Source organism: Pagrus pagrus, assembly GCF_965226575.1.
Source record: "Pagrus pagrus genome assembly, chromosome: 22".
In the NCBI taxonomy this organism is placed as follows: domain Eukaryota; kingdom Metazoa; phylum Chordata; class Actinopteri; order Spariformes; family Sparidae; genus Pagrus; species Pagrus pagrus.
Window position 1 is genome coordinate 1,037,257 of NC_140204.1, and position 19,354 is coordinate 1,056,610.

Sequence of the window (19,354 nt, forward strand, 5' to 3'; positions counted from 1 at the left end):
AAGATATCAAACTAGCCTCGTCCTGTAGCAGGCGGTGTTTTTCTGCCCTGGTCCGACTGGGTCCATCAGTGGGAGCTGCCAGTTCACGGAGAGTCAGCGGCGACTCTGCGGTTACGGGTCGGGGTGTAACGTACAAACTGTGCTGTTGGATGTTGCCTCTTTTTACAGGAAACAAAAGCAACTAGCTCAATATGAGCTGTTTCATGGGGACTGATACATCCCTCCTGAACTGATCCAATGTGTCCTCATCTCAGATTCATTTCAAATGTTCGAGTCACCAACAAATAAAACTTCAAGTCCTTTAGAGATAAAACAAGTAAAATAAATGAGAGAACCCAAAACACCTCCCTGTGGACCTGCAGGTTCTGGTTGAAGGTGGATGATTTCAACCTCAACCTGAGTCGTCACATCGTAACACAGATCTATTATCAGACACTTGTAGAAGTCGCACACAGATGAAGTCTGATGACTTTATATCTGAAGACGCCTTTGTGGGCCGTTCTGGAGGCGACTAACAGACCCGAGGTGGTGGACTGGACTGGTGGGAGGTAGCGTGGAGAAGAAGGCCTGAACAGAACAGATCAACTCCTCTCAGGCTCAAAGACAAGAAACTCAGTCAGCCAGTAGTTCATGTGTTCAGGTGCAGTGAGGGCATCACCTGGCCTCAGACTGATGTGCTGTGTGACGGCGTGCAGCCACTCGCTGTAGTTCAGCCTCTTCCTGACCACAGTTCAGTGGTTGGAGCAGAGCGAGTGAGTCAGACAGACTCAGACACGCAGGTTCAAAACCAGCTTCCTCCTGTCACCTCCAGGAAGATCCAGCTGTTATACTGACGATCATCATCGAGTCAGCTCATTAGCTTCAAACTCACATCTGGTGGAGAGACAAGCGGTCGCTTTGAGACACAACTGTCAGTGAAGGCATCACGTGAGGATGGAGGAAACATGTCTGCTGCGTCTGCTCTGTAAGTCCACTCAAACTTCAGCTGGAGGAAACACACACTTTGTTTTCTGGAGCACGAACAGACGTTAGTGTCCATGTTACTCTGACAGGACGTCACTTTTCACACTGTTGCTCTAAAAACAACATCAGCTGATGTGTCTCTGAGACGACTGTCCTCCTCTGTGTGTCCTCTCAAACCAACCTGAGTGTCTTCTGTCTTTAGTTGTGACGTCCCTGCTGAGCGGCTCCACACACCAAGGTGAGGAAACTTCTTGTGTGTGTTTGTGTAGGAACCTTCTGTAGGAACATGCAGATTAATGATTATCAAACATGTTCAACGATAGATTTCAGCTGTCTTTAATCCGCCTGCTCCTACAGGCTCATATAATAAACTTTTGAACCAGCACATCCTCTTCCTGTCGTCCTCCAGCCTCTCTGAAGATGAGTCCTGACAGCTCTCAGTCTTTCAGCTGGAAGTCTGTCTCTCTGAGGTGTGAGGAGGACGACAGCTCTGATGGATGGACGGTGAAGAGGAACACGACTGAAGACACCAGGACTCAGTGTGGCAGCTGGGGAGAACCAGCTGGTTCCTCCTGTAACATCAGCTACATCTTCCCATCTGACAGTGGAGTCTACTGGTGTGAGTCCACAGAGGGAGCAGCCAGTAACAGCATCAGCATCACTGTCTCTGGTAAGATGAGGCTGTGCAGTCAGTGCTGATGAAGCTGAAGGTGGATGAAGTGCTGTAGTTTGTCTCTGTGTTGAGGTGGAGCAGTGATCCTGCAGAGTCCTGTCCTCCCTGTGATGGAGGGAGGTGATGTCACTCTGACCTGTACAACAAAGACCTCCAACCTCTCAGCTGGTTTCTATAAAGATGGCTCCTTCATCAGGACTGAGCCTACAGGTCACATGACCATCCACCATGTTTCCAGGTCTGATGAAGGCCTCTACAAGTGTAACATCAGGGGTCATGGAGAGTCTCCACCCAGCTGGATCACCGTCACAGGTCAGGAGGTTCCCTTTGATCTCAGGACTCATTTCATCCACATGTTCACCTGACCAGGTGAGACTCTCTCTGCAGGTAAGCCTACAACTGAGGCCCCGCCCACCGCAGCAGGCCCGCCCATCACCACCACCCCGCCCCCTGACTCCACCCCCCTCCAGCTGGTGTTCAGACTGCTGCTCCACCTGGTGGTGTTCTGTCCGTACTGCATCTCCACTGTCATCATGGTGTCTTTGTATCGACACAGGTCCACAGGTAACAATCAATCAATCAATCAATCAATCAATCAATCAATCGATTGACAGTTGTTGATAAATGATCTCACTCTCTCCGCCTGCAGGAAATGACCTGCCCGTCTCCATGGAGATGGCTCCTCCCACCCAGGCTGAGCAGGGATTGGCTGATGAGTATGATGATGTCATGGCTGCTGTCACCACAGAGCATCACCTCTGAGTTGATCCAACGTGTTCTCCTTCTTCTTCAGTCACGTTTCCTTCGTAGGAGCCAGAACTCTTCCTGTGGAGCTGCTCACCTTCTAGGTTCTGTTGTTGTGGATCCTGCTGCTTCTTCTTGTGAGACCCGCCCTCCTCTCCCTCTGATTGGCTCGTCTCTGTGGCTTTCCCACCAGAACTCTTCCTGTGGAGCTGCTCACCTTCTAGTCTCCTCCGTCCTCCTCAAACGAGGGTGGGACCTGCAATGAGAGCATCCATCATGTGGTGCTGCTTCAGATGACATGTTTGTATTTTCAGACATAACTGAGCAGCATATTTACAGTTTTATAAGTTAATCTAGTGGCTGAATCAGAGGTACGCTGTGCTCTTCATATCAGACACACTCATTATGTAACTTATCTAAATGAGCATCCATACAAGTATGAAGAGTCTCAGCAGCTGCAGAAGAACATGTCTCTGGTGTTTACTGCCCTCTACTGGTGTGGACATGTCACAGCTACACAGCACAGACACCTGCAGCTTCACATCCACTCAATCTGTTGTCCTGTTGAAGAAGGAAGAGTCTTGTTCTCCTCCGCTGGAGCCTTCTTGTAAGTTCAGCATTAAATGAAAACATGAAGTGAATCAGTCACCTCAACAGCACCAGACTCCCTTAACAAATGTGGTGATTTAAGAGTTGTTGAGTTAAAACAAACTTTGTAACGTAGTGAAACTCTGTCTCTGACAGACTCTGAATCATCGTCTCCTTCTTGTAAATTCAGCATTAAATGAAAACAGTCAGTTGTTTGTTTCCTTGTACAAAGTGTCAGTTTGTGGCAGCATGGCTGTACCAGCCTGTCTGCTTCTGTGTCTAAAGTGCTAAAGTCTTACCTGCCAACATTTAGCAGCTGTTTGAACACACTGTTTACACTGATTTCACCATTTACACTCAATTTATGAAAGAAGAAACATTTTATTGATCTAAACATGTCACATTTTACAAACACACTAAACAGTAACCAGTATAGGCGACTTCTTTGTCCCCGTGGATAAAATGTCCCCAGACTCCCTTTAAAAAACGATCATTTTGAGACTTGTCGCTTTAGGAGAAACTGTATAAACTTTGATAAACGTTGTCTACAAAACTTTCTTAACTATCTGAGCCTACTTGTTCATTCGGCAAACGTTATACATGAAGATATTTCTTTCTTTGTGTAAAAAAACGGATCTGTCCGACGTGTTTACACGTTAGGAAAAAAGCAAAGGCGGGTTCGTTGAACGTGCAGCTCTGAGGTTTGTCCAAGTGGTGTTGCCGTACGGACCCGCGCTGCTCAGATCGCCTTTATTCAGATTATTGATTATCGATTAGAGATGATCCGTCAGTGGTGGTGACGTAGCGACAGTCTGGATGAACGTGTGTGATGGACTTTGTGCTGTTTGACCTCTGACTCATCTCCCGCCAGCTACGATACAAGTTAGCTTAGCATGCTAGCTGTGAACAGAGCACAGTTTTGGACGGAGTTCGTGACTGTGAAGATGTCTAAAGTCCAGATGCTGAGACTGTTGGTGAAGCAGCGAGTGGCTGCAGCTGCTGAGGAGATATGTGGGCTGTTTGAGGAGGAACTGCGTCGGTCCACAGAGGAGAACCAGCGACACCGGAACCTACTGGACGCTGCTTTAACGCCTGAGCTTCGGTTACACAGAGCAGGTTGGTTCTGTTGACCAGGTCCTGTGACCCATTGACTCAAAATCAATGCCGAATTGTCTTCATATACTGGTTGAATGAGACGCACCTCTTTTTATTGGAGTTCACTGCATCTTATGTTTGATATGAATATTTGTCATGAAAAATCTGCATTTTTATCATTAGTTTCCAGGTGATGTCGCCCATTAACTCAAAATCCATCCTGAAATGTCCTCCTATAGATGAGATCAACCCATCCAGGTACTTTGCCCTTGCGTCACATCCCAGTCATCCTTTCGGGTGGAAACAATCCTCCTAAAGCCTAGTTTATGCTTCTGCGTCGCGGCGACGGCGTAGTTACATCGTCGACCCTACGCCGTCATTGAACATTCGAAGTTCTGCTTCGAGGGAACGCGTTGTTCTGCAATTCACCGCCAACCGGTGTTGTTATACTGTTGACCGGAAAAGCAACTGCCGGAAATGACGTTCTGAGCGGACCAATCACAGTCCTTGCCGTTCGCGTCTCGACGCGTCAACGCAACGCGTAGTCAGGATTTTTTGGAGGCGCACGTCAGGCTACGGCGCAGGGTCGGCGTAGGGGTCTGCGTCGACGACGTAGCTACAACGTAGCTACACCGTCGCCACGACGCAGAAGCATAAATCAAGCTTAATTTGAATGGCGGTCAACACAAATTCTAACGCCTGTAATACTGCGGCCAGGCAGGCAAGCAGTTATATTGTGTCGTTGCTGATCAACGTTTGGCGTTGTTACATAGAAAGATAAGGAAACAGTGGATGATGAGTCCTTTCAGTCCCAGTCTTCATCACAGTGGACACACCTGACAAATGTCCAGCTCATTTTTCATCATTAAGGTCGGGTTCACACCTAAAGGTCCGTGAAAGGTCCGTTTTTTGATCCGAACCAACGCGGGGATGATACATTGTTTCAATTTTGAGTCGGTCCAGTTTGCGTTCACAAAGGTCCAAAATCAAAGGTCCAAAATCTGTAAACAAAACTCACGTGGCCGCAACGCCCCGCTGTTATTGGTCAAACTGTTTAGGTGGGTAGACAGCACATCTGTACATCAGAGTAGCCTACTGTACATCATGGAGCGTCTGCTTATTTTTACATTAGTGCTGATCTGGAGCGCTTACACGCAAACTTTAATGGACTGCGCGTATGAACGCCTCATTGAGCAGCGGGCATTAAATAATGTCTTGATCCATGCATTTCGCCGAAGATGCTATGCGATCCGAGGATCGTACCGGAGTAGACGACAGGCAAGCATTTAACCTGTAGCTCCATGTCTGTCCCCTGCCGCCAGTCATTTTAGCTGCTGGCTGCTAACTTTACCGCAGCCATAACCGGAAATGACGCGTAAAACGGTGCACTTCTTGTTATTGGTGCGGATGTGGTTCACACCAGAAATAATCATCTCTGGAGTTCGCTTGATAGCGGACCAGGGTGAGGTTGTTTGGTCCGCACCAGAGTTCGAGGCCAGCGTTCACACGGACCCAAACGAACCGCACCATCGGGCAAACGCTCCACGCTTCGGTTTAACCGGACTAAACGAGGCTGGTGTGAACGCGCCCTAAGACTCTTATGTTGCTGTTTTATAATCTGTCCAATGTGACTTTATGGTAATCTGATTACATCTCTCTGGCTCTGTTCTGTTTCATGACTCTGAGCTGAGAGGAGGTGGAAACAGGTCGGTTTAGCTCCACTTCAACTCACTCAATGCTGATAAGGAGCTTCATCATTAGAAGGCAGCTCAGCTCAGTTTAAGTGTCACCAATATTAAAACAGCTTCTGCTCCTGGAGCTCTGTCCACTGACACACTGCTAAACCAAACTCTATTCTGAAAGCAGCTGTTTTAAGGTTGGTCCTTATTTTTTCACAGTAAAACTGTAGTTACAACTTTACAAAGACTCCTTTTAGATTCACCTTCATCTACAGACACAAGCGGCTCACATGTCATTTACTCAGTAACATCATTAACTTTCTTGGTCAGGACGGATGTGTGCTGCGACCAGGTCAGGACGTTGGTAATGTGCACACCCAGGAACTTGGTGCTCTGGACGATCTCCACAGCAGCCCCTCCATGTAGAGAGGAGTATGAGTGGGCTGCTTCTGAAGTTGACAATGATCTCCTTTGTGTCGTCAACATTCAGGTCCAGATTGTTGAGGTTACACCAGTCCACCAGATGTTTCACCTCCTCTCTGCCAGCTCTTCTTTGTCCTGGATGAGGCCCACCACTGTTGTGTGGCCCGTGTACTTTATGATGTGATTTGTATTGAACCTAGCAAAACAGTCATGGGTCATCAGGGTGAAGAGCAGTTGGCTCAGCATGCAGCCCTGTGGGGAGCTGGTGCTCAGCATGATGGTGTTGGTGCTCCTTCCCACGCGTACAGACTGGTGCCTGTCAGTGAGAAAGTCCAGTATCCAGTTGCACACGGGGGGATTCAGATCCAGTTTGCTTCACAGGTGCTGGGGGTGATTTGAATTAAACGTGGAACTGAAGTCCACGAACAGCATTCAGACATGGGTGTTGTGTTCCCTTTCAGATGTTCCAGGCTCCCAGATGTAGTGCACAGGATATGCTATCCTCAGTGGAGTAGTTGGAGCGGTAAGCAAAGTGGAGCGGGTCGAGTGATGGTGGCACTGAGACCATGTGGTCTTTCACCAGCTTGGGTGTGAGTGCTACAGGATGGTAGTTTTTAAGTGACAGTGGGGTTCTTTGGTACTGGGATTATGATGACTTTCTTGACGCAGGAGGTAACGATCTTCTGGTTCAGGGAGGAGTTAAATATATCCTTGAGGACATGAGTCAGTTGGTCCGTCCGCTCTTTAAGTACATGGTCAGGTATATTGTCAGGACCTGCAGCTTTCCGTGGGTTGTCTCTCCTCAGTCTCCAATGGACATCAGCTGGATTGAGACTGAGAACCTGGTCATCCTGGTGAAGGGGGCTTTAATGGTGGGTGTGTTATTTAGTGCATCAGACTGTCCAGGAGTTATTTAGGTCATTTAGGAAGTCTGTGTTGCTGTCACAATGGGGGGGAGTAGGTCTGTAGTCTGGGATGAATTTTATACCTTGCCACAATCATCTGGTGTCCTTAGAGTCATGGAAGTGACTCTGGATCTTTTGATTGTGGGCCTGCTTTGCATTACTGATAGCACAGTTCAGGTTGGGTCTTGCTGACCTCAGGGATGCCATGTCACCAGATTTGAAAGCTGTATTCTGAGCTTTCAGCATTGCATGCACCTCATTGGTCAGCCAGGGTTTCTGGTTTGCATGGACAGAGATGGTTTTCATGACACAGACATCCTCTATGCATTTGTGTATGTATCCAGTTACAGCTTCTGCATACTCCTCCACATTGAATGTTTGCTGTTCAACTTTAAACATAAACCAGACGGTACATTCAAAGCAGTCCTACAACGCGCTCATGCGCCCCTCTGGCCAAACCTTAATTTGCCTCAAAACAGGTTTTGGACTTGGGAGCGCCGGTCTGTGTGCTGGGATTAGCAGCACTTACGTATGGTCAGAGGAGCCTGGGTGGGGGACTGCTCTGAAAGCCCCCTTGATGTTAGTGTACAAATGGTCTTGTGTGTTACCACCCCGTGTCACAAAGTCCTCATGTTGGTGATTACCAGGGAGAACTTTCTCCATGTTGGCCTGGTTGAAATCTTCAGCAACAATGACCAATCTATCAGGATGTGTGGACTGTAGCTCACTGATGGAGCAGCACAGAGAAAAACCTCCTTAGTGTCTGCACTGAACGTATACTGCCATGATCACTATCACAATAAATTCCCTGGGTATGTAGAAGGGGCGACATATAAAAGTCAGGAATTGGATGTATGGAGAGCAGTGACTAGAGACTACCTTTGTGTATTATTATTTATGTTCACTCCACCACCCCGAGTTTTACCACTGAGAGTGCAGTTCCTGACAGCCCACAATGATGTTAGCCCCTCCATGTAACTGGCAGTGACGGTTGCGTTCAGCCTCGTCTCAGTGTAAATCAGGGCTCAACAGTCTCTGCTCTCCCTCCTGGATGTTCATTCAACCTCAGGTAGTCCAGTTTGTTTTCCAGCGAGCGGACGTTGGCAAGCAGAATCGATGGTAGCCATGTGCTCTAAGGATTAGCTTTCAGCTTAGCACTAGCTCCTCCGCGAATGCCACACTTCTCCTTTTGCCCCCACCGGCAGTGTTGAACCGAGGCTCCGCTGATGTGTGGGCCTCACTGCCCTGTGGGAAGTGAGTGAGCGATTCAGACAACCTGGTAAGTTTTGGAAATATGTCTCAATCCGAACTCCATTCAGGGAACAAGCATTTCCCTAGTTGTTTGCCTGTCGTCTGGCTGAGAGACCTGACGGAGCAAGAATTCAGGCTTTTTACAAGGCAGCATTATGATGTTGTTATTTTGGTGTCGTTTTGATTTATTCGTTGCAGTCACAGAGAAATCTCTTTGTTTTGGGTTCACACCAATGTGACAAGACCGATTAATTCAGTCTACTTGCTGGTCACAGTTACTGTTTATTGATTTCAACTCACCTATTAAGAAACTGCCACTTAACCCTGCGATCAAACAAGCGCGAGTAATGCAACGTGAATATTTTCTTCACGTTTTGTCTGAACGCAGCATAATAGCTTTATTGTGGGCAGAAGAAATTTGAAATTGGAGGTTTTCAAGTATTTGGCTTAATATCAACCTAATTTGAACATTTTTCTGTTGGCCTAACATTTGTCTTTTTGTCTCCTGTGTCCTGTAGATGTCCAGCAGCTGTTGTTTAGTCAGGAAGAGGTTTCTCCCAAGCAGCAGGAGTGGAGCTCCAGTCTGGACCAGCAGGACCCAGAGCCCCCACACATTAAAGATGAACAGGAGGAACTGTGGACTAAACAGGAGGAGGCTGATATCACTAAGTTCACATCCACTGTTGTTCCTGTGAAGAATGAAGATGATGATGAAGAGAAACTTCAGTCCTCGCAGCTTCATCAAAGACAAACTGAACAGATGGAAATGGAAGCTGACGGACAGGACTGTGATGGACCAGAACCAGCCAGGAACTCAGATCCAGATTACAGACATTTACAACCAGAGACTAAAGACAGGGCAGAAGACTCTCCTGAACCTGAGACAGAAGACTCTCCTGAACCTGAGGCTGAAGACAGGACAGAGGACTTTCGTGAACCTGAGCCTGAAGACTCTCCTGAACCTGAGACTGAGCCTGAAGACAGTGATGATGATTGGAGTGAACTTCAGTCAAGTTTAAACTCTCAGAAAAACAATGAAGTCCCTGTAAGTGGTGGAGGATGCTGTACTGGCAAGGACCAATTTATTTCCTCTGACTGTGAAAGATCTAGCCAGAACTCAAAACTGAGGATTTGCGCAAGCAATCACACAGGAGAGAAACTATTTAGTTGTCGTGAATGTGGTAAAAGATTCAGCCGACAGCAACATCTTATCAGACACACAAAGATTCACACAGGAGAGAAACCATTTAGCTGTCGTGAATGTGGTAAAAGATTCAGCTGACAGCAACATCTTATCTCACACACAAAGATTCACACAGGAGAGAAACCATTTAGCTGTCGTGAATGTGGTAAAAGATTCAGCTGACAGCAACATCTTATCTCACACACAAAGATTCACACAGGAGAGAAACCATTTAGCTGTGGTGAATGTGGTAAAAGATTCAGCCGACAGCTAAATTGTATCAGACACACAGAGATTCACACAGGAGAGAAACCGTTCAGTTGTTGTGAATGTGGGAAGAGTTTCATCCGAAAGCACAATCTTATCAAACACGCAAGGATTCACACAGGATAGACACCACATTGTTGTTGTGAATGTGGCAAAAGAATCAACTGACAGGAACATGTTGTCTAAATACTGACAAACTATGAAGTTTGATATTGTTGTTCCATGAGAGTTTGGAGTTACTGCGTATTTTTAGATCCGAACTGAAAGTGAGAAAGTTTGAAACAAGACTCAGAAAGTGTTCAACCAAAACGGTGTGTTAAACATTAAATGCTGAGGTCCAGCAGCATGTTCTCTTGGTTGTTCTGGTGTTTTGTTCAGTGTTTGAGTTGTTGAGGAAACTGAATGTGTTCTTAAAGTTGTGTTTGGATGTAAATCAGTTGTGATAATTCATCCCATATTATATCACAAACAAGCAAATGACTTTCTTGTGTTCAAGCATTTGCAGTTCTGAATTCTGAAGCTGAAAGACACCTGTGAATGTTGTTTTTAATCAACAAACACGAGGATGGTTCGATCCCGTCCTCAGGCCTCTGGAGCCCTTCCTCCACCCTCTCTTTCCAGCGGAGGTTTCAGGGACTGTGTGTGTCTGTTGTCAGATCAGTCGAGCATCCTGTTCAGTGTTGTCGGCAGTTTGTCTAATAAAGAATTCACAAACAACAGAAAGTCTTTCTGGTGTTTATTCAATCATTTGTAAATGGACACAGTACAAAGTGTTTGTCTGTGAGGAGCGTTGGCTTGTCTGAGCTTTTGTGAGGTTTACAGGAAGTCTGGAATTTTTAAACCTGGACCTATTTTACATGTTTGATATACAAATGACTTATACTGTACTAAAGTTTTGGATGGGTCCAGTTGATCTCCTCAGCTGGCAGCCACGACACAACTGAGACAAAGTGTTTTTGTGTCTGACAGGCTGAGGTTGTTATTCTAACAGTCTGACAGAAACTATTCCTATTCAGACCCGGGCCACTGCAGCGAAGACAAGGCCTCTGCACATGGGACGCCCGCTCTACCAACTGAGCTAATGGGCACCCCCCCACTCCATTTACTTGATAACTTTAGTTACTAGTTACTTTACAGATTACATGCTACATCAGAGCAAAAGGAGCTCATTTTTAATTTGGAGTTGGATTAAAAGACAAACAAAATGCAGAATTCAATAATCAGAAAAGTGTGGAGTAAAACTGGATGTGCTAATAATGTTTCAGTCCAGTTTACAGTAAGAACATGCAGGTAAGCTGTGTATAATTTACTTTGACTTATTATTACTGTCATTATTACTGTTATTATTTCATTCTTTAGTAATATGGGGTAACTTTCAACTTTAACAAAGTAATATTTAAACATGTGACCGTTACTTTTACACAAGTTTGACTTGTGTGGCCTGATTATCAGGCCGATATTCAGCATTTTTTCAGTTATCAGTAATTTTTCTGTCAGATCTGCAAAAGAAATTAATTTTAAAAAGTGCTTCTTTGGCTCTGATGCAGCTTCCTCACACACAATGTCTGATTGGTAACTCGACACAATTAACCTATAAACAAAGAAAATATTTGAATCTGTTACTAGTAACTAAAGTAATCAAAAAGCAGAAAATGAAAATACTCAAGTAAAGTACCTGAAAATTGTACTTGAGAACAGAACTTGAGTAAATTGTACTTCACCATCCAGAGGGGAGGTTGCCCACTCCCAAGGAAGGACGAGCTTAATGCCTCAAACTGATTTACAAAAGAGGCCTGGTGAGATAACCAGGGCCAAAAGGACACATGACACTACCCCAGCATGGAGACTGGGTCTATTCTACAGTTTGGGAATAATCAGACCTGATCTCTGAATGGAACCAGCTTTTGTTGAGTTCTGGTTTCATCACTGGTGTTCCTCCTCACCGTCCATCCATCAGAGCTGTGGTCCTCCTCACACCTCAGAGAGACAGACTGATATTCAAACAGCTGAGAGCTGTCAGGACTCATCTTCAGAGAGGCTGGATGGAGTGAGTTATGATATTAGCTAAATGACCAGGTAAAATACATGTGCATTTTCATATATGTGGTAGTGAGACCTGTAAACATACTTGTAAAACTGAGAGTTATGCTTTAGCAGAGATATTCTCACTGATGGTCTTTGGTTTGTAGGTCATATAGATCAGTGAGAATGAAAATTGGATTCTTGGATCTTTACTATAACAAAAGGAAAGTGACTCACTCAGTTATGAAATGTTAGTTTTACGGGTTTTCACTGTTTGAACCGATCCATTCATGCACCACACTGTTATCCCATAACTAAAGTTTGGGTCAGATCTGATAAAGCTTTTATTTTCTTAAAGTCTGGAGTTGAATCAAGTGAGTCGAGTCTCGCCGTCCACTTGTGACTCCTTGTTTTTAGAGTCTTTCTGTTGGTCTGGTCTTTTTGTTTGTGAGGCAGTTGTTTGAACCTGGATGGCAGAAATCTTGTATGTTTGTTAAGTTTCTGTACGTTCAAACAAAGGACAACTCTTTAAAGAACATCAGTATTCACTTGAAAGTATTATCTCAACAGCTGCTGACTGTCAGGAGAGACGTTCACTCACCTCCGTTGGTTTCACAGCAAAGCAGAGGGATCAATGCTGAGGAGAAACAAGACTCAGGTTGGCACTCGACATACCGGCAATATCTTTCATCCTCAGATAAATGTACTGTGTGTATGTGGATAGTAAATGTTCTTCTAAAGGCTTCATTATAAAGGTATTTATTTAAATAAGGTTGTAGCAGCACAGCTGGTCGACCACCTAGGAACCAATGAACAATTTGGTTTTAAATTATCCCACAGAAAGAGCCAGCTGTTACTTCATTGAAAATGTAAAGTGTTTCTCAACCTGAAAAAGCCCCTTGGCACTGTCAACCATAGCATTCTCCTTTCTAATGCCGTGTTCAGACCAAAGCAACCCAATTATTTGTGATTAGACTCGAAATTGTGTCTAATCCCTCCGGGCTTTTGAAGCGATGACGCGAAAAATGGCGCCAAGCAAGCATTCGTGTGACTTGACAATATTGAACTCAAGCGAAATTTTCACGTGACGCTGTGCCATGAAAGCCTATCGCGGTTGACATTCACACTGATGTCATGACATTCACATCACTGATATCAGGACAGTCTTGAACAACAATGCAGGAGAGGATAATATTCATTAATCGTGGCTGTTTGTGGACACCTGGAGCTGTACGATAACACACCTTCTATTCTATTTCTTACCTTTTTAATTTATATTGTTAATTTTTGGCTATTGTCATTATTATTATTGTTCTTTCTAAATATTCTGTCCTTTGGCTGCTTTGGCAAACAAATTTCCCCGTTGTGGGACAATAAAGGAATTCTGATTCTGATTCTGATTCTGATTCTACTCGTACAGAGACAGGACAACAAGGAGCTGCCTTGGAGGAAAGTGAGCCAGGAAGTCTGGCTGCCGGGTAAGTCATGGAAATATGTCTTAGCACAGCATAGCTCAGATCAATCAGTATTCCATTCAGGGAACAAGCATTTTAAAAGTTGTTTGCTTGTCATCTGGCCGACAGACCTGATGAATTCAGGCTTTACACAAAGCGACATTGTGATGTTATTTCAGCGTCCTTCTGATCCATTTATTGATTCAGATCACAGAGAAATCTCTTTGTTTTAGGTTCAAACCGATGTGGTAAAACAGATTAATTCAGTCTACGTCAACTTGCTGGTCACAGTTACTATCTTTTGATTTTAACACACCTATTAAGAAGCTGCCTCAGGGGAGACAGATGCTCTGCAGCTGAGAACTGGGCACCAGTCAGCCTCAGGTAGAGCTGAAAGCTGCAGTCATCCAGACAATCAGCTCCAGACGCTCCATAACTTGTCTATACTCAAATGTTCTAAGCAGCTCGGCCCAAGCAGCTCAGTTGGTAGAGTGTGCATCTTGTTATTCCACTGGCTGCATGAGATACACCTCTTGTTTTTACGTGTTACGTCTGTTCATAATTTTTTACATCTGTTCATAATTTTGTATTAATTTTTAGGCTATATGTAAATATTAGCATGTTAGCTCAATAGCTTCTCAATAGCTTTAAACACAGTATCTCTGCTTTAAATATCCCACATTTTTATTTTGAAAACAGGAAGTCGGTACACGCTGTAGCCGTCTTCTCCTTGTGTAATACGGGTGCACTTGAAATGTTGGAGTGGCTGCGAATGTCGAATATCCAACTTAAAACTAACTTCACTGAAGTCTTGTCATGATGTTTTTTCCAGCTGGCCCAAGACGATTTTCTAAAGAGTTTTGGCTCATTTTGAGGGTACATGGTTTTCACTGGGCAGGAAGGGTTTGAATTATGTAGCCAGCAACGTAAATGATGTACAGTAGTGGAGTAGAAAGTGCAGTATTTGCCTCTGAGATACAGCGGAGCAGACAAAACTGAAGTTGCATGAAATCCTCAATTGTCTACGTCAGCACTTGAGTAAATATACTTACACTTCACCACTGGGTCAGAGCCTGATACTGTGTTTGTGTGTTTGTTTTCAGAATGAGGGAGAGAGACAACGTGACAAAGGGACAGGAAGAGAGGGACAACAGGTAAAACACATAGTACATGTGTATTCTGTTAAAACGTATGTGTCTGTATAATTGACCTGTTGTTTTGTGTGTTGTCTTCTCATTTCAGAGGGCCCCATGCCTGCCTTTGCCTTGGGCCCCAAATTTCTTAAATCCGCCACTGCTTTCCAGATATATCAAAGACAGGACAGTAATAATAATAATAATAATAATAATAATAATACATTTTATTTATAATGCACTTTACATTTAAGCAATCTCAAAGTGCTACAGTACAAGCTTAATTAAAAGGGACACAAGTTAATAAAACTTATGAACTTGTGTCCCTGCACTTAAATTTAGCAGAGAGCTTTCTTGAATAAATATGTCTTTAGGTTTCGTTTAAAGACTTCAGTGGTCTGTGGGGCCCTCAGGTGGTCTGGGAGGGCGTTCCACAGCCTTGGAGCTGCAGAGCAAAAGGCCCGGTCGCCCATAGTGCGGAGCTTGGTTCTGGGGATTTTGAGGGTGTTTGTATTTGCGGATCGGAGGGTGCGTGTAGGGGGGTGGGGGGTTAGGAGTGCTTTGAGATATTGGGGGGCATGTCCATGAATGCACTGGTGGGTGAGGAGGGAGACCTTGTACTCAATTCTGAGTGGGACAGGGAGCCAGTGGAGAGATTTGAGGATGGGGCTGATGTGATCATACTTGCGGTATGATCGGTTAAAGTCAGGCTCAGTCATCGTCTCCTCCTGATGATATAAAGTCAGGCTCAGTCATCGTCTCCTCCTGATGATATAAAGTCAGGCTCAGTCATCGTCTCCTCCTGATGATATAAAGTCAGGCTCAGCCATCGTCTCCTGATGATATAAAGTCAGGCTCAGTCATCGTCTCCTCCTGATGATATAAAGTCAGGCTCAGCCATCGTCTCCTCCTGATGATGTAAAGTCAGGCTCAGCCATCGTCTCCTCCTGATGATATAAAGTCAGGCTCAGCCATCGTCTCCTCCTGATGATATAAAGTCAGGCTCAGTCATCGTCTCCTCCTGATGATATAAAGTCAGGCTCAGCCATCGTCTCCTCCTGATGATATAAAGTCAGGTGAAGTCTCGTAGTCCACAGAACATTTCTGGAGCTTCACAGTAAAACAGAGTTGCAGCATTCTGCTAAACAACTTAAGTAGAAGAAGTTAGCAGTGAACTCATGATGTCAAGACAACCATCACTGGATCACTGTGATACTGAAGAAAAGTTAAAACATGAAGTTTCCAAGGGGAGTTCTGAATGGTCTTTTGTTTCCGATTTCTAAGTAGATTTATGGTCATTTATTTTGGAGGGACATCAGAAGTCATGATATCCTCTGGAGGTGGAAGTTACCCCGGGTCTAAACATATGTGTTTTGTGTCTGAGAAATCATAACTCACTCAGTTCAGACTGAAGTGAGATTTTTTTTAGTAGCTAACATTTGTTTTCATTTAGTCAAACAGTCTCCATTAAAGTTAGCCGAATTAGCCGTTAGCAGCTCCTGTTAGCAGTGACCTCATGGATGTACAGACAACCATCACTGGATCACTGTGATACTGAAGAGAAGTTAAAACATGAAGTTTCTCAGGGGAGTTCTGCTTTTACACTGAGCAGCTTCACTGTGATTTATAGAGGTTTGTTTGAAGTGGGCTTCAAGCGGGCCTGGTGGGTCAAAGTTGCACCGGTTCAAGGAGTGTGTGTCTGTGTGTTTACATTTGAGAGAGTTATGAGGAGTGTAAACACTAAACTAAACCTGAGAGTTCACAAGGGTCCATTTACTTTAGTTTTGGATTAATGTTTCGGGGTTTTAAAGATGGAAGAGGAACAGGAACACGTGTCTCTGCTGGCTGTGATGTGAGGCCCGACCCGCTGTCGATTGTCTTATTGACAAAGCAGCGATTGTTTTGATGAGAATGTAACTTTAATGACGATTGAAATGTTGTTTATTGTTGTGAGCGATCACTTCGTCATCTGGGACAGACAGAAAATATTTAGTCCAACCAGACAGAAAAACAATTTACAGGATTATTAGGTGTCAGGTGTATTCAACAGATTCTGATCGGCCCGGATCAGAACTATTATAAACTACTAAGATAGTATGTAAAACATACTGGAGTACTACCTCAAAGAAGCTCAAAGAAGAATATACTTAGCCTTTTCTGTATACTTATATAAGATAAGCCAAGTATAGGCTATGATTAGTACATAAAAAAGTATACCGGAAGCATACTTAGTTTAAAAGAAGTCTAAGCATATTTGGCATATACTTATACTTAATCTTTTGATCGAGATATACTTAAGAAAAGTATAATGAAGTATTCTTGCCTTATATAGAAAGTTTAAGTATACTTGGCTTGTAGTTGTTCTTACTCTTATGATAGAGCCTATTTAATACTTTTGCCCGCATATTGGCTTCTTTGAGGTAGTACTCCAGCATGTTTTACATACTATCTTATAACTTACATGTTTAAGTTTATAATAACACATCAGCTTTGGGGTGGAATAGCTGAGAGTAAATAGTACACAAGTGGAACTGAAACTGATCTTATATGTACACAGTGTTATTAATCCACACAGACACAGATAAACATTTGCCTGATTTTATTGACAATTCTTCCAAGGTGAGAGTATTGTAACAGACTTGATTCATACTGGCTGCTATTATAAGCCATTACCAGAATATGAATACATTTATGTTTAAATATCATCACAAAACATCAAGTCTCTCATCTCATCACAAAAGGAGCAAGTCTCTTTATGTAATACATAAATCATTGGCTACTGCACGACTCATGACCGCTCTTTTAGTCCATTTCATATAGATGCATTCATCTATATGTAGAAGTTTTCTTTCAATAGCAGACTGACTTCAGAGGGACTATAACTCAGATCTTTCATTTTTGAGTGATTTAAAGCTGATACATGACATTTTAGAGGGCTGATTTTTTATTTTATTTCATGATTTGAGGTACATTATGAAGTTATCTACTGCTTAAACTACTAAACATCAGTGAATTTAAAACCAACAGGAACAGATTATTAAAAAATTAATTGGATTAAAACAATAAGATACACTGAGATGGATAAAATTAGCTAAAACATTAGTTAATGGTCATGATATTTATGTTATTGCAATTAAGTTAAAAAGGCCATAAAAAATATATTGTGAGCTGCTTACCTTAAAAATAAAATTGAAACGGCCCTCGATATGAAAAAGGTTCACCACCCCTGCTCTACATAAAGACAGCTTCCTCTTGAGTCCAGTAAACTGTGAGCTGAAGCTGTGAGGTTTCTCAGGACACACTACTCGAGCTGACAGCGACGTGTTCGTCCTGGTGGTGAAATGTGTCAGCTGGTTTGAATGGCAGCGAGCAGCTTTACTCACATGACATTTAGTTTAACAGGAAGAAGACATGTAGCAGCCATGATTGAATTAGTAGGGGTTTTCTATTAGTAATAAGGTGAAGGGATATTGTTATCTTTTGGTGTTGTTTGCTTTGGTTATGATATTTTATTATGAGATCATATTGAGTAGGGGGATAGCGGGTCACATGATGTGGGCGGGGATATTGGTTAATATAGTCACCTGTTCATTTCTCATGGTCAGAGAGAGAGAGGGTGAGCCGGGTCGCCATATTTTTTGTTGACCAATATTTATCTTTGATCACTGTGATTACTTTGATTATGAGTTTGTGCACTTTATCATGAGTTGATCTTTGTTTTTTCATTAACAAAAAGTTGAAGTTATTTTTGAAATCCCAGTGACTTCTGTTGTGAAGCGTGTCTGACAATCAGGCCCAACCTCAGTCTCTCAGCGACTCCTTTGTTCGTTGATGTCGCTACAACACAAGTTAATTGTCCAACCTAGGGGTCGGGCCCCTCCAGAGGGCCACCAGATACATGTGAGGAGTCGTCACATGATGGATGGAGTCTGAGAGGAGAACAAACTAACTCTAATACAGAACATCTGTTTCTGCTTTTATTGTGAAATATTGAAGGGTTTTAATTGTTTGAGCCTCAAACTGTTGAAGTTAACAACTAACAACTCATTGACATGTGAAACATGTATTCAGTAAAAGGTGACGTGATGAAGACTGAAACAAACTGGTTCACAGAGACAGTTCTGGTCTGTTGATGTGGGCTTGTATGAGGCTTTTATCTCAGTCAGTGTATTTAGTGTATTTCCTAAAAAAGGAAATGTGTTGAAATAATAAAGATCATAATTCTGTCATAACGTGCTCTGGAACAGAAACTTCAGAAAGTTAAAACCTGCTCATCCAGAAGAAACCAGAACCACAGGTGTCTCTGAGGCAGTGACTCAGTGTGACCTGTGGACCTGAGTCCATAAAGACACTGAGGACAGTGGAGATGCAGTACAGACAGAACACCAGCAGGTGGCAGCACAGTCGGATCACAAGCTGGAGGGTGGAGACAAAGATCACAGATATGAAGGTTTATTTCTGCAGCTTCAATCATGAAGTGACTCCTGAAGCTACAGACACTTGGCTGTTTGTCTGTGTAGTAATAAACTAAGAGAAACACTCAGCGTCCTCGTCAGGTGTCTGAATATCTCACGTCTGCTCAGTGTTCAGCAGCTTCATCTACATGCTGTGTCCCTTTCAACTGTAAAGCCTCTTTTAATACATGTGCTGGGATCTGGTGTTGATCTGGTGTTGATCCAGCTGTGATCTGGTGTTGATCCGGCTGTGATCTGGTGTTGATCTGTCTGTGATCCAGCTGTGATCTGGTACTGATCCAGCTGTCATCCGGCTGTGATCTGGCTGTGTAGTTATAAGCAACTGACTCTGAAAGACTTTTATTCTCTGAGTCAGACGACTCAAATAAATCGGAGCACTGAAGCTTCATCTTAACCTCAGACCGACTTCTAAATGTGTCTTCACAGAAGCTGTGGATTTAATTTCTTCAGTTTGATCTCTTCCAGTCTGAGTGTGTTTCTGTGATCATATGGTCACCTG

At 43.7% G+C, this 19,354-nt stretch overlaps 2 protein-coding genes across 2 annotated transcripts; both read left to right on the forward strand.

Annotated features, from left to right (window-relative positions):
- Positions 1-933: 933 nt before the first annotated feature.
- LOC311251792 (uncharacterized protein) lies at positions 934-2,565 on the forward strand (the record flags this gene model as incomplete). The annotated part of the gene is made up of 6 exons (XM_084344435.1): positions 934-964; positions 1,166-1,201; positions 1,373-1,633; positions 1,709-1,948; positions 2,024-2,200; positions 2,286-2,565. 6 exons carry the CDS (start codon positions 934-936, stop codon positions 2,396-2,398), a joined length of 858 nt encoding a protein of 285 aa, XP_084200561.1. The 3' UTR covers positions 2,399-2,565.
- A 214-nt stretch (positions 2,566-2,779) lies between these two features.
- On the forward strand, positions 2,780-10,483 carry LOC311251432 (uncharacterized protein). The gene is made up of 3 exons (XM_084343830.1): positions 2,780-2,987; positions 3,840-4,084; positions 8,840-10,483. Exons 2-3 carry the CDS (start codon positions 3,862-3,864, stop codon positions 9,601-9,603), a joined length of 987 nt encoding a protein of 328 aa, XP_084199956.1. The 5' UTR covers positions 2,780-2,987; positions 3,840-3,861; the 3' UTR covers positions 9,604-10,483.
- The last annotated feature ends 8,871 nt before the right edge of the window (positions 10,484-19,354 follow it).